Consider the following 16,071-nt stretch of genomic DNA (forward strand, 5'->3'; position numbering starts at 1 on the left):
TTTTTGCTGTACTTCAGTAGGTCAGACCAGGTTCTCAGAGAAAATAAAAAAGATCATAATAGAATCTTTCTATGGTAATTATATTTTTGTACTCAGAAATATGATCTCATTTAGCTTGTTTTTAAAAAGTGTGAAGGAAAAATTTAGAAATTAAATACTCAACAGGAAGAAAGAGGGGGTAAAATAAATTAAAAATTAGTCAAATAATTATCTCTTTCTCAGAATGTTATTAGRTATATTAATATAAAATTTAGAAAACATGGATCTTAGGAAAAGTAAAAGAAAAGCATATCATCTGTGGAATCTTACCAACCCAATCCACATTTTGGTGTCTGTTTGTATCCTTTATTATGTATATTATATCCTCTTTTGCTGAATGCTCACTAATCATGTTCTTATAGATGAACTTCAGTCACTTAATTGATTCTCCCTAAACTAATCAAATGTACGCTTTTAGACAAAATCAGTTAAAATAAAGTCAATCAGTTTATATTCGTATTACAGCAGACAAGAGAAATGTCTTTTTTTCAGGTGTGGTTGGCTAGCCATTATTTTTTCTTTCCTTAAAGCATTAGTTAATAGTTGTATTTGTCAGATACAGTGGTTATGCAGTCAGTGAAAAATGGCAGCACTGTAGAATCCTTCATGTTTATGGATAGTCATCATAAGAGTGTGTCTGTCATGCCAAAAATAAGTGCGAAAGAAAGCATTACTGAAAAGCATTTGATATTATAATGTTACAATGGAAGATTTACTTCTGAAATATGTAGTAGAGAAGAAAATTTCTTAYAGGAAGTATGAGATAATTCTATTGGAGTAAATGCATAACAAAATAGCTTGCAACAAAATGCAAGAGATGCTGTTAATGTGTGTTGGAAAGTTTTGAATAAATCATTTTTAAATAGCTCTTCCTTTAGTGCTGAAAAAAATAGCACGTTTTGCTCAGTGTGATAAATAGTTGTGTTACTAACACAGTTACTTTCTTTATTTTCTATTTAGGAAGAGCCATTTGTCATGGTGTCTGAAAATGTTCTGGGAAAACCGAAGAAATATCAGGGCTTCTCAATAGATGTGYTGGAAGCCTTGGCCAATTATCTTGGCTTTAAATATGAAATTTATGTTGCACCCGATCACAAGTATGGAAGTCCTCAGGATGATGGATCATGGAATGGACTGATAGGAGAACTAGTGTTTAAGGTAAGGTTATTAACAACTTACTAAATAAATCTATGTAGTAAAGCTAAATAATACATGGTACAACATATTTGCATCAGCTAATAACTTATTTGCTGATTCATTGATAGCATTTTGTTCATCGCCTGTGCTGGTGGAATCTAGTAGTGCACCCAGATGCATTGGGCTATAAAGAAAAAGCTGAAAATAGTGCCTTCTGGTAACTATTTAAGACATAGGGCTGTCCATTTCTTCCAACCGAAGTACAGCAGTATGAAATGTGAATTTAGTCAAATAACGGGATGCTCAGCATCCTAATTAATTTGGCAAGACCTGACACAAATGAGTCAAAGAGGCTGTTCTGAAGAGGAAAAAATGATGTTGCAGTAATTAGTGATACATTACATAAAAAATGTATAGCACTTAGAAAAATGTTGGTGAGATGAATACATGAAGTATATAATCAACAGAAAATGTTTTATTGGTATATAATAACACTTATATTATGTAGATAGATGCATGAATCGTGTAGTGTATTCTTTATTCTGTAATTAATAAACCATTTTAATCTTTTTAATTTTACATTTAATGTTCAATATTTTATCRTAAATAAATTAAACCAAATTAATGTGCAATATCTTTCTTTTTTTTCCACTCCTCACATCTTATCATCTGATTTCAATTTCTCCCATTAGCACTGAAAGAAAGGGCTGTGCAGATGGTACTCTGCTAGTCTCATTCATGCTGTGAACTTACGTATTTTATTTGTTCTTAGTTAACCTGTAGAGGCATCTTTCACTGCTGTAGGTGCAACTTTTACAGCCATAGAGCCCTACATTAGTTGTTTTTTCGGAAATAAAAACAATAGATATTAATGTAAATAACTTGCTCGTTGTTTTCAGGAAGGTGAATTCAATTGATGGTCACAGCAAAGAATAAGGAGCCATGCAGTCAGATATAGGAGCTAATCATTAAGTACTTGAGCAAAAAGTTGGCCAATTACTGAATAATATATCTTCCAGTAAAGGAAAAAATCTTAGGAAAAAGCCCACCCCAGAGAATATTTGCCGAATGCTAAACATAACAACCAAGAAAGGGTGCAGGAATTTAAGAGCTCTTAAAATTGAAAATTGATACACCCAAGGTTACAGGTTATAAGCCAATGAAGCAATGTTTGACATGAAAAATAAAATCAGTGGTAAGTTTAACCTATTCTGCATCCCTGAGCAGCACRAAATCTGCTGGAATGAAATACAGCTACCCATGCTGTGTGTGCAGCATGGTTTGTATGTGTACACGGAAATAAGAAGCTGCGTTTGCCACGTCCCTACACCCCTGTAAGATTGGAAAGTGGAATGGATCATATAGGGTAGGCTGGAATCATTTAGAAGAGCAAATATTCTTGCATTTTCTAAAATTTGACAACTAAAAATTTATTGCCTCATTTTCAGGCKAACACCAAAACTGTCTATTCTTACTTCAGTTATTTTTCTCCTCTACTCTCAACAAATGATTCAGGAGACTGCATAGCACAGACTGGAAGGCTCCTACTTCTGGATGAGTCTGGAGATGAGAGAAGGCCTACAACATTTTTTTACTTACTTTTAGTGAAAGATGCAAAAGGCAGAAATTCTAGGAAATCAGATGGTTCACTGGAAAACATATGCCATTCTTGTCTCCTTACTAGACAGAGGCTCGTATAACTCTAGTAATACACTTACGACAATAACCACTATATCTGAGTGCATTTAGCAAGTGGAACAGATCTATCAGTCTGTTACAATTTTGCTATAAATTAATTTTAATCTATGTGAAATCTTTCTGTATAATTAGAAAGCACAAAGAGTTAACAAAACTGCATTTGGAATTTAGAAATATTTTCCTGATAATATGGCAGTGTATCATTTTTTAGGATGCTCCTTACCCCTTCTGTAATTAACAGTAGCATTTATTGTGTCCTTTTCTCCCTTTTTCTGTCTCYCTAAAGGCAAAAGAGAACCTCTGGGCCAGCAGCCAGTATGTGTGTACCCCTTACCAAGTGCAAGCTGTTCTTGAAAGGCTGCTTTCTTTCTTACTGTGAACCCAGTTCTGCTCCCAGAGCTCAAATATCCATTTGCTTGGCAACTTCATAAGAGGAAGCAGAGGAGCAGAGAATAGTTTTAGATTAAAGGTCTAACCTGTTTAAAACGCAGCGTTTCCTTGTTTTCCCAATTGAGGTTTACATGATAATCTGGCCAATATGTGGAAGAAACTCAGAAACGGAGGGGGTGCTCTTTGCCTGTTAGCGCGTGAGCCAGGAGTGAGTTGGGAACAACGTATTTTTTTACAAAGGGGATAGGTCCTGCCCAGGTGTATTGGAAAGGAGCTTCTCTTTCTGACTGCATCTCGTTGAGAAAGACGCCTGTGGCCACCACAGAAGACCCACCATATGAAATGAYATTGCTGTAGCAAGCACATAATTTCTGTGTTAAACAAAGCAAAACCTTATRTTTTGAAGTGGTCTGTCATTTCTTCTGAACCAGACAGGATTCAGCTGCTCCAATGTTCCCAGGAAAGTTTTAACTGTGCTCTTTCTTTGTCATGATAGTTAGCAGTAACCCATATCCTCTTCCTGTGTGATTTATACCATTTTTTAGACTGTACGTTTCATAGATGCCAACCCAGAAAGCAGTCCTGGGCTGCTCTCATTTGCAGCGGCCTTGCTCGTGTTGCTGGTGTGCAGGGTAAGCCCGGTGGTGCAAAGCACGTGCCCAGGGTCCACAGCTGGCCTCGCAGACTGAAGCTTATGTCAAGTTTGCGGCATTCCTGCTTTGAAGACAAGGCATGCCTGTCCCTCTTCGTTGCTAAAATGGGAACTGGAATCAGCCTGCTGTGTTTCCAGAATCAAAGCAGCTCGTCTTTAGTTAGTTTTCCTTCCCTCCCCTTCTTTGACTTCCAAGAATTACATTAAATACACCCATGCTACCTACAACTCCTTTAAGAGTAAACTGAATGTACCTCTGCTGATGTCACTTCTGAGAGGGGAGACGAGGCTTTTCAGCAGAGCTCAGGACTTCTGTGTGATCATCATTTTCTTCTGAATACCAGCTGCCTTTCTCACATTTCACTGTGCTACCTCAGGTGGCATGACTTTTTCCAATTAAAAGCTACTGAGAAGCACATTACAACTGCCAGGTTCCACTTTTGGTCAGAGGGGAGAGGAAAGCTAAATACAGRTATAAGCATTTCTAAGAGAAATTGTAGAAGAAGGAGAAGGCTCTTGAAAGGCACTCTTCTGATGCATCTTCCTTAGRGGAGTAGCATAGGAAGGAAAGAAGGAAGGACACAGGAAGGAAAAAGAAGATAAAATAAYAACTGAGGAAAGGGAGAGTTATTTGGATGCATGTGAATGAACCTGAGCAAAGGTGTTTCTGTGATTAGTTTTTGCATGTCCATGTTAATAACTGCGTAGCATGTGGGACTGTGGTTTATTGCTTTCAGCATTCGGTGAAACTTGATTTAACAGTGAAAATGGATAAAATGAAAGATCTCTTAAGAGCAACTTAAAAACAAATGAATCTACAATTCTTGATCATAACCACAGGACTCATCATAAGATTGCTTTACATCATGTGTACAAGATGTGCTTCCTTAATCAATAGTGTAGGGGCATTTTGGTGCTTGGGGGATTTCTACATGTTGCTGCTTAGCTGTTTCTGTGACATGAGTAACAATGCTATTGGACCCATTTCAGCATTTATTTTATATTTTCAAAGTCTGGTAATGTTCCTGTACAAAGATCTTGGGAAACATGCAGTTAGCTAATGCAGCCTCATAAGCTGGTCATGTAAACAAAAAATAATGCACGTTGCTTTTTTTTCAGCTGATCAGTTCCAGGATTCACAATTTCATTCATCAGAAATTTGTTAAAGAAATAYCTATGATAGTAATAGCTGGTTGATTTTTGACACTGTGAAGGCTTAGTAAGTGGAGAGTTTTGCGTGTTTATAATTCACATTGGCAGCTTTGCATCTAAATATTGATGGAACTGTATGCATTTGCCTTTCTGTCTCAGGAGCACTAAGCAATCCTTGACTTCTTCAAACTGATGTCTTCTCTGATTCAGTCTGACATGCTAATGACAGGCATTTAATTTTTTCATCTTCCAATTTTGATACAAGTAGACAGACTGTACATAATTAAGAACACTCACCTTCCCTGGATCAACTATTAAGTTAAGCCTAGGGCTTTCTGCGACTCCTGTTCACAACTCCGGCACTGCTCTGTCCACAATGCAATCCATAAAATCTCTAGATACTCAGTGCCACTAGAAGTTGAAMTTTGTCATTCCAGTTAATTACTACTTGTTTGGCGAGGACGTAGRGATTTTGCAGTATCCAGGAATGCTGACACCATCCTTTTAATTAAATTCTGGAGCCAACTAAGTCAATGCCAAAGCTTCAGTTGACTTCAAATTTCACTGTTAGGCATTTCATGAGTGCTGTATTACTAAGTGCGTGTAGCTTAAAAAAAAATCACTAGTAGTTGTTCTTCCACTCACACACAATATTTTTAATGATAAAAGAATGAAAAAATGAAGCAACTGCAATGGAATGCTTTGGCAGATATTTGAGTACCAACTAGTAGTACGTTTCTCCACAGTATTAGTTCTGGCAGTATGATTTAACAGCCCTGATTTTGCATTAAACAGTTTTTTGAGCCATCTGGCATGCGTGTTTTGATTTGATAAGAATATCCTTGGTAATAGTGCAATGTATCCTTTATTTAAAAACAGAAGCTAAACAGAGAAGTACTGAGTAATCRGGTCTTACCTCTCACTTTTCTGTTTTTGATTTTAATATCACTCTGTTATCACAGGACACAATTATATCTCAATTGCTGCTGTAACGCGGCAAAGGAAATGAAACGCTTCCATCAGAGTAGCGTTGTATCTCTGTCCTAGCTGGCCGAGAGTCAGAGTAGAGTCATACTGTGGAGACACTCTTACCCAGAGGCATAGAATAGGAGCAGTATTTCCATAAATACTACATACTGTGCTTTTTCATGCAATGCCTTTCAATGTATTTCTTGAAAAGATATGTTTTTTTTTAAAAAAAAAAGAGATAGTACTGCAGTAGTCAGTTATTTTTTATATRTATGTATATCCTTATTATGTCATGTATATTGCTTTTCAGTGAAGAGTCTTTAAACACCTTACCAATGTAACTTGAATAGCACCTCACAATAAACTAGTAAGGCAGGGAAATACTTTATTAAGATCTCTTGGTGRATAGTAACTTAGTTAAGTCAAACAGCAAGGGCCAAGTCTACAACTAAGCAGAGTCTATGGTTCCATGTGTCCTCATTTAACCCTGAGTTCCCATTTCACTTTTAGATATACAGCAAGTATACATTCAGAAAAATATKATGTTCATTAAATGTAACCTTATTTTCCTATTTGACAGCTATTAGAATAGAGCATTGGACTTTTACGTTTGTAAATGGACTTTCACATTTGTAAATTACTGAAAAGATCAGTTTATACACACTGTTTGTGGAAAACATTTTGGATGATGACTCATTTGCAACCTGTTCATTGCATCTATGCCTTAACTGTTACAAGGTATTAAGAATCACTCAAGTCATTTGTTGTCTAAAAGTTTTGTAATCAGAGAAAAGAGATTCAAATGGTTTTCCAAATGTTTCCATGGACTATTCTGATGACATTTTTACTTGGATGTTAGATTTCTGACTTTGCTGCTGCCCATGGACAAAGGGCAGTTTAGTCATCATCCACCAAAAATTAGAAAGGAACATGAAGTGAATTCATGAAGCCACACATTCAGCTGTRTACATCAACACAGCTTCACTTAAGACACTGTAGAATCTAACTCACAAATTAAAGCTAGAGCTCTAACTCGTGGCTTTAAGCAAATAAATATTTCCCTGCCTCACTAGTTTATTGTGAGGTGCTATTCAAGCACTTTCTTTTTCTTTTTCCAAATCATCGCGCCTCTTGCTGTCTTTGACATTTCTCTCAAGCCACTATTAATATGCATAAAGAAAGTAAAAGTAACATCATGTAACACTTAGAATTTGGTTATTGTGGTTAAAAATGTGTCTGTACCGTGGGCTATAACTGTCAGATAATATTAAAAGAATCCAGATGATCTGTAAATTCGGTTCTAATGAGAGTTTCAGCCGTATACTGCATTACATTTCTAAGGAGATGGTAATTCTTACCTTCTTTGGATGAAAATAAAGCAATTTAAGAGAGTTAACAAAACTGGCACAGTACTGAGAGTTCAAGCATTTGTGCTCTCTCTCTTTACCCCCTTCCAAAGGACCACATACTGCTTTAGTCAGAACAGAAGTGGGAACATGTTGAGCTAGTAGGAGCTTTAACTATTTTAAGTGCTCTTTTTCATATTAAAGTATCAAAAATTTATATTCTTTTTATTTGGGATATGGACTTTTTTCAACAGTGTTAATGCATCTGCCTTAAAAACCCTTTTTTGTTTTCACAGTTCTTATTGTACATGTGAAATAGTACCTGCTGTAGTTGCAAGTGGTGTCTCTTGAGACCTAATATCCAGACATGCTGTGAAATAGAATGATTAGATCGAGTAAAGTTGTTCATCTGCTTCTCATCTTAAATGGGTTCTTTAAATTACGAAAAAAATGTAAAGGGAACAAAGCGTGTCCAGGATACCTGCAGGACAGGTTGTCACAGAAAAGAATTGTTTAGTAGGAGACTATAGAGGAATCTAATAGTGATGGAACTGTATGGAAAATTTGCTATTCTGCACTTAATACTCTGCAGCCAGCAGAGTATTTCATTATTCAGAATTTCAAGCCTCCCCAAGCCCCCAGGACCACAGAAATGCCCTTTGTCATGCAGAGGCCCTTTGTCAGGATCCTCATGTCATCAAAATGTTGAATATCATGTGGCTCTGTCAGGAAACTAATTTCCGCTGAGTAGAAATGCTATACGCAAGGTCTGCTTTTCGCCACAATGGCGATGATGGCTTCAATGAGCCAGGCCAAGAAAAATGACCATAAGTAGATTTCCTCTAGCTTATCTGTATTTGAAATAGTTTCCCTGTGATTTCTCGGAAAATACTAACTTGGAGAGCGAATGTGCATGAGTCCAGCCAAGCCAGGTTTGGTCACACAAACATAAGAAGCATCATACAGCTATTCTGTTCAACCCTTAATCATGCTTCTGAGTTCATGTCCTTCACGCTTAAGATACTGGCCTTGGTATCTCCTTCTCTGTGATAAGTTTAGCTGCTGTAAATCAAAGCAGAGCAAAACACTTTTGTGTAGCCCATATTCATGTGCATTGTTCTTTCTCTCTTTCCTCAGAGGGCTGATATAGGGATCTCTGCCTTAACTATCACCCCTGATCGTGAGAATGTGGTGGACTTCACGACTCGTTACATGGACTATTCGGTGGGCGTGCTCCTTCGGAAGGCAGAGAAGACAGTGGACATGTTTGCCTGCTTGGCACCATTCGACCTCTCCCTGTGGGCATGCATAGCTGGCACGGTGCTGCTAGTCGGGCTCCTGGTCTACCTCTTGAACTGGCTCAACCCTCCACGCCTTCAGATGGGGTCCATGACCTCCACCACGCTCTACAACTCTATGTGGTTCGTGTATGGATCCTTTGTGCAACAAGGTAAAAAGCGAAGGGGGTCTCTGCGTCCTGTACATTGTCCCTCTTGCTATAGATACTTCCCTCTTCCCTACTGCCCTTCTGCAACCCATGAGGGCCTCTGAGTGCAGTACAGCCATATGTCATCTGGTTTCCAAGACTCTAGCATCCAGTGGTCTGGTGTGGGCACCATGAGAAGTTCAGGAGCACTACATGCTAGCCTGTTTTAGTTTGTAATTGTCTAACTATGGAAAGATGATTTATTGCACTGGAAAAGAGTATTTCCGATTATCTGCTTGGGGAATTATTCATAGCTAATGTGAGTGCTATGTTCAGAGTCAGATAGAAAATATTGCAATTTGGCTTTTGAGCTAAGTTTAGATCAGTCACTAGTGCCGTATGGTCTTACTGTTACTRTCTGGCATTCTTTCTTCCCTCTAGTGATTTATCTTAATTTCCCCATATAAYTTTTAGGCTCAGCCAAGCTTCTCTGGCCTTCCTGTGTGCTTTCTCCATCTCCTATAGCATTGGGTTTAACCTAAGCTATTCCTCATTTCTATTATATTCCCAAGTCCTTCATAATCTGCCTCTTATGGTAAAGGGTTTAACCATGTATCCTAAAGGCATTAAGCTACTGACCTTGGCTTGATATAAATCTCTTAATATTCTGATGTACAAATTAGGGTAATAATGCAAAATGGAATAAGAAAACACAGTTTCATATGGGGATGAAGAAGATACAGCTAATAACAAATGACAACAAAATGAAACAAATGCTTTCTGGCATTTATGCGTCTAATCATTCGGCAGTCAATAACGGCACTGCAGAGATGCATATTTGTAATTTAATGGAGCAACTACAAAAAGTCATGGCCGCTGCAGCCTGAAAAGTCCAACATAGCTTTTGGATCTTAACATGAGCTGGATTAAATTCTGTGGATAGAAGTATTGTATTTACTAGATTTCATGATTTAGAAACTACATTGTTCCCTGTTGGAAACATCAGATGGCATCCATAAAAACTAAAGGTACTCATGAAAATCAAGTGTAAAACTCCTAGGAGGGAACCAAACCTAAATCACCCCAAAAAAGAATAAAAACCTCAAGTGGATAAATTCTAGAAGAGGTGGAGTATGTTTTTAAACACATCAACTCAGAGACCTTACTTTTGCAATTACCATTTTCACTGAGCAGGGATGATCAGTTCAGGAAAGCTGAAAAGAGAGAGGGTTTTTTTGTTCTTTGTTTTTAAGCATACAAAGACTTTAGAGGCCGTTGAGAGCTACAAGAGTTTTTTTGAATGTATGTGATTGGGTTTTAAAGTTTTTTTTCCACCCAAAATATTCCCAGTGTAACAGTTTAGGGAATCCAACTGTGCAAGAGCAGTTGGTCCATTACAGAGCTAGACTTGTTACATCTGTCTGCCTGTTAGATTAAAACTTGTGAATTAGTTTCTTTACTGCATGAATGAGAGGTGACTTTATTGCTTGGTATTAGCCTTATCATCCCTGCTGTATTCCCAACATCGTTAGCCCCTAAAAGTTTTTTATGAGACTGCTTAGCAAAGGTTTAAAGGAGGCACAACTAGATTAATAGTCACTTAAGTCTTGTGAATTATCTGAACCGTTTGCTTTGTGTCTCTGTAAATAAGACTGTATTGCCCAGCACCCTGGCTTTTCCCAGTTCCAGTATGATAGCCTGCAATGAAGAGCTTCAGCTGATGCTCAGTTAGCGTGCARAGAAAAGGGTTTTCTGACCAACTGGTGCAAGAGAGTGCCCAAGTAAAGCTTAAGGGGGAAGCCTTGAATAAAGCATGAAAACCAGAAATAAAGGAGATGAAAACACGTGAGMGCAGATGACAGAAAGGTAGGATTTACTAGAAGAAAGCAAAGAAAAGGAATTTTCTTGAGTTTGCTGTTGACTGGTTCCAATCCTATACTGATTGGAAGAGGGCCATGAGATGCAGCTCAGCATTAGTAAAACCTGCTGTTGGGACATGGCAGGCTGGAAGCACCAAAACTGTTAGGGAKCTGAAAAAAAGAAGTTCACAAACTTGGAAGGTGAGAGGTGTTTATTTACAGCTAGAGAGCTTACCGCTCCRCCAAGTGGGTTTTCAGTGCAACTCCTTGGAATTCACTAGGATAATGTAAAAGGTTCASTTTGTTTCTGTTGCCTGAGAGGAAGCTATAGATACGTGTCTCCTTCAAATGACAAGTAGAAGGACAGTCCTTAATTTGCCAGAAGGAAAACATGACACACATTTAACAGAGTTGATACCAAAAAATATGAAGCTTGCAGACCAATTTAAACATAAAGACTCAGAACACCTCAGAAATCCAGTGCAAAAGTTAAGAGATTGATTTACTATGTCATCCTATATTTCACATTCAATTTGAATATGGCAAAAACTGTATTAGCTGAAGCTTTATTGTTTACCAGCCCTTGTGAATACAGACAAACGAAAGTAATTTGCATTGACAGGCTAACTGGCTATTGTAGTAATTTTGCTTCTGTTTTCACTCAACAGCTCTTCATTCAGCAGAAAAATCTGCAGGTTTTATTTGTTTTGGAATAGCAGATTTGTTGCTATTAATTGTGATTGGCGTGTCTTAAGTGTGGCAGCATGGGATGTTTCAAATGCAGTCGGGTTCACTTAGGAAGTCTTTCAGCTGCTGATTTAAAACATGGCAAGGTACTCATTTCTGTTATCAAAACATAGAGCCAAAGACGCTTTTATATCCTGAACTAAGAGAAACAAAGCAACGTGAACCTGTCATTGCTGGTGCTTTGATAGTGCTGGATGCTTTGTTTGGGGCTAGCAAATGCATTTTAACATCATCTTTTCTTTCTTTAAGTAGACTAAAGATTTGCAAGCGCAGAGGTTGGCTCCAGATCTGCCACAAGTCTGAAGAGAAAAAGCGGCCTTTGGTGTAAAAATACAAATAATTCTTTAAGGATTTTGTTTGAAACAGAGAGGACTTCTTTTGTTTGTTTCTTCTGAAGTAGCTAAAGAGTGTGCAGTTAACACAGACAGCTTTGGTCTGCTGTGTCAATTCATATTTTCTGTCAGCCTTGGCTCTCTGATCTTCTGATCAAATTCTATTAACAAATCTTAGCCTTTGCAGTTTTTGAAACAGAGAAAGATGCTGCAACATTATCTGTAGACTAGAGTCAGCCCAGTCCAGTCTGGTAATTTCTAAGGCAGATCTATGAAATACTGGCATTCTCAGTAGCAAAATTTAGGTATTTTTAATTGTTTTCTCGAAAGTAGACTGTGAAACATGATGTAAAGATTTGTAACTCTTTCATGTGTTACAGAAACTTAAATCTAGCCTGGAGAATATTTTTACTCAAGAAGATTCAGAAGATGCCAGGATGAACCCAGCTTGACTTGCTACTTGCTTCTGGCATGCATATCTATGCCACATCCTCAGAGATGAAATTAAAACCGAGCATCTCTTCACCTGTTTGCTTGAATAATTTAATGTCACTGCTTCTTACATCATCTAAACTCATCTCTTGAACTTCGCTTTCAATTTCTTTTTTCTCCATGTTGGAGTGACCCCACAGCCTAGGWACCACTAGGTACAGAGGTGCTGTAATACAGAAGATATATTTTTTCTCAGAACCACATTGTCCTTCTAATTTTATCTACAATCATTCCAGATATCTGTGTGTATGTATCGATACATATTTTAAAATCTTTAAAATRCACATATTTTTTAATTGGAAACGACATTTCTGAGGACAGAGCTGAAATTTAATTGGGGAGGCTCAGTTTCTGTAGCACTGTATAATCTCTCAAGTGTTTTTTGTTTATTCTATAATCAAACCTTTCATAATATATGCTTGTGAATAACAAACTGTAGTTAGTGCATTGCAATACTTTGTCTTACTGCTGAATATTGAAGCTCATCTTCTTAAAGCATCTACACCTAAAATATCCACAGTACTGTGACTGCTACAAAGGCAGGGACTTCTCAGTGATCTTGGTCATGCAGTGCTACGGATTATATTAAAAACAAATACTTGTGACCGCACGCTACTCATCCAAGCATGAGAATTCATAACATGTGTCTTTTATCCTCAAGTTGTTTATTCATGTCTGAAGATTCAGCGAATTAATAGATTCAGACAGTGGAGGATTCACGTTATGTTGGAATTCAGTCTTGCTCATCCTAGAAAACTGAGTGACGGAAGCTTCGTTTTTTGTTTTTTTCTGAATTTTGCCAAACCCAGCTGGACAGAAAATGTAGAAAATGTTTTCAAGGCTTCCTTCTCAGTCCAGTGCCAACAGAGACTGTTTGGTGGCATTGCTTTATCTTTTGCGGGTTCCCTCTCTCACTCTTCATATTTTCCTTTGGCTTCCCACACTCCTCATTCCTCAGAGGTTTTCGCCTCCCTGTCTTCCAGCCCTGCTGGGACTCACCGTTCCCACGACCTTCTCTGCTGTCACTGACGGCTCCACTGGCCCTGCTGCTCCTGCTCCTCCCGCTCCTCCCCATTGCCGTTGCTCCTCAACAGCTCTTTATTATTTATTATTTGTTATTATTTATTTGTTGTTTTTATTCTAGTTAGAGCTCTTTGTGTTTGCTTGATTCTTTTTTTCTCCTGTTACACAACTTCATTTTTCCTTCTCTTCAGCCCTGGTAGTGATGCTTTTCCCTCAAATCTTGCCCTCTTTAGAGCATGCCAACACTGGAAACCTGCCATATGAGCAAGAACCAAAGAATTGGTCCCAGAGTGTAAACTGGACCAGAAACATAGCAGATTTAAACTGGAACGACTCACTGCTGTGCCACAAAGCCCATTTATACTTGCTGAGGACCGGGTTTAATGTCTCGAAGGTTTTCTGTTAACTTTCTACTACTTTATGGGCCCTATTAAGAAATACCCTAGAGAGTACACTGCTATCACTCTTACAAGAGAACTCAAATTATTTAAGAAACAGAAGTTCAGGATTTAGAGTTACTTCTGACCCTTTTTGTATAATAGATCTCTTTTTTTTGAGACAGTTGAAATGCTGCATGTTTTTTATTAAGAACTTACAGAGGAATTTCCCAGATTTTTTTTTTTTGTGAGACCAGCCTAGATTTTGCTTCAGAATACAGTGATTGGTTTAGTTTAATGGAATTCAACTGAATGTAGACAAAATAATGAAATTATATTGAAAATTGCAATTTTGTGTGTATAATATAAAACAGAAAGACTTTGCTTATCTCTTACCCCACGCAATTCATCTGAGTTTTTCTGTAAGAGCTGAGGCAATGTTTCTGAACTTAGATGGCTGGGACTTTATATTACCTGGGGAAAGATGTAAGGCTCTGTTTCACTTGGAAATGTCTATAAGAATGAGAAGCAGGCAGTTGATTTTTTTTTCTCTAACAGGAAATGTCTTTATAATTGCTGTCTTATTCAAGATTTAATCGCTTCTCAGTGATTCCAACAAAAAAAGCATTCATTGTTGTTTTATGAGTAGCGTTTGACTACAGGATAACGAGTGATTCAGGTATTACCTGTARAAGTATTTTGTTGTTGTTCAGATACCTTAATACTCTTGCTTGTAGCAAGATTATGAAATAAATGATGTGGAAACATCGCAGATTTTATCCCCTTAAGCTTTGATTAGATTTAAATGCTGGTCACAAACAGAAGGGGTTGATGGGCTGTCGGTGGTGTCATTAATGGCCAGTTATGTTCATAATGAGCAAGTCTTGCTGTTTGCCCTGCTTAAACTGTATTTCCTAAGAGCAATGGGAGAGACTCCAAGTCTTGGTGCTTCTCAGTTGTTGTAATACTTCTCAGCTGGCTGAAGCCTCTCAGACTTCTCAGTCTTGTTCCCTGTATTTCCACCCAAGGCGTGATCTAATCCTCCTGCAACGTGCTGCTGGGAGTCTGCTGTTGCTTAATGAATTACTCCATCTTACTTATCTTATTCTTGGCATATCTCTATCAGCAGGAAACCATTATCCTGTAACAATATTCTTTCTTAGTGACATTTTCTCTTAATTAACCGTACACCAATTTCTATGCATTTAGTTTTCAGACGAAAACTCTAAAAACATTTTGAAAAGATGTGTTAGCAATCARTTATATCCTCACATGTCATATTTGGTGGTTAAGCCTAATTATTTTAAAGTTTAACAAACCAAAACATATCCAGTGTATAGGATTGAGGACAAAGACTTAGTTCTTAATTTGAACTCTGCATCTGATCTGCTGGCTGACCATAGAAAATTGATTTAATATCTTGTGTTCCAGCTCTCAGTTGTGAAATGGAGATATTATTGTATATGACTTTCCTTCATAAAGACATTTTATATCTTCTCATAGAAAGCAAGATTTAAATGCCATTTTTATTAATTAATATTAATTTTGATTGGTTTTCAGACTTACACCGGGTCTTAACATGTTCCTGTGACAAGATGAATAGATTTGCTTAGTCTAAAATGTACTTAGAAACTCAACACTAAACTAGGAAAATAAAAGCCAGATAGCAAACACATCAGGAAACAAACAAATATCTATATCTTTCTCACTCTCTTTAAGGTCAAGCTAAAAAGTGCACGTGCACGCATACTTTCCACACACGTATATATTTATATAAGCATATATAAAAATATTATTGTCAAGCTGCTATATTGCCAGCTGGTGTATTTGTGACTTTGTGATTCTACCTTGAAACATGAAATCTCAAAATTCTTATTTGGTTGTACTAAATTTAGGTGTATGTATTCATCTGCACGTGTATCTTCATAATGTGATCGCACAAAAAGAGGAACTGCAGTCCCGTGGTACCCATGCACATTTTCCAAATGTCTTAATGGTTCGGGCTTGCTCTGTTGACCACATCAAATGATAACTAAATTTTGGCAACTGTGTTGTATGTGTCTAATGTGTTTGGAAACCACAAGTGATCTGTAGAACTTTCAAAATACACTGAGAATTATTGCCGCATACACAATATACTATGCAAACACTGGGTGTAGCTTTGTGGGCGTGCCACTTTCAGAGATTTATTTTATCATCTCTTTCTGGAGAAGTAATTCCAAGGAATAACCACACTCCAAATAAAATGTTTGGTAGTATGGGCATTTATTTGCAGCAGTTTGATATCACTAGCATTAAACTGCCAGGAGATATGTCTGGATTTTCTCCTAAATTGAAGTTAAGACTCGGACAGTCCTTAGAGGAGCCTAAATTAATGGATTTCTGTGTCTTGTGTGACCTGCTTTTTTGAGTAGTGTAAGGTACGTGAGGCA

At 37.5% G+C, this 16,071-nt stretch overlaps 1 protein-coding gene across 1 annotated transcript in view; it reads left to right on the forward strand.

Annotated features, from left to right (window-relative positions):
• The window catches only part of GRID2 (glutamate ionotropic receptor delta type subunit 2), a 689,884-nt gene that overhangs the window by 551,290 nt on the left and 122,523 nt on the right, over positions 1 to 16,071 (forward strand). The window contains exons 10-11 of the mRNA XM_085299928.1: positions 1,000 to 1,197; positions 8,521 to 8,833. Of these exons, the coding sequence (XP_085156054.1) occupies positions 1,000 to 1,197; positions 8,521 to 8,833 (511 nt within the window). The remainder of the gene's footprint in view (positions 1 to 999; positions 1,198 to 8,520; positions 8,834 to 16,071) is intronic.

Source organism: Rhea americana, unplaced genomic scaffold, assembly GCF_003343005.1.
Source record: "Rhea americana isolate MKP2758 unplaced genomic scaffold, rheAme1 scaffold_157, whole genome shotgun sequence".
NCBI classification, from domain to species: Eukaryota; Metazoa; Chordata; class Aves; order Rheiformes; family Rheidae; genus Rhea; species Rhea americana.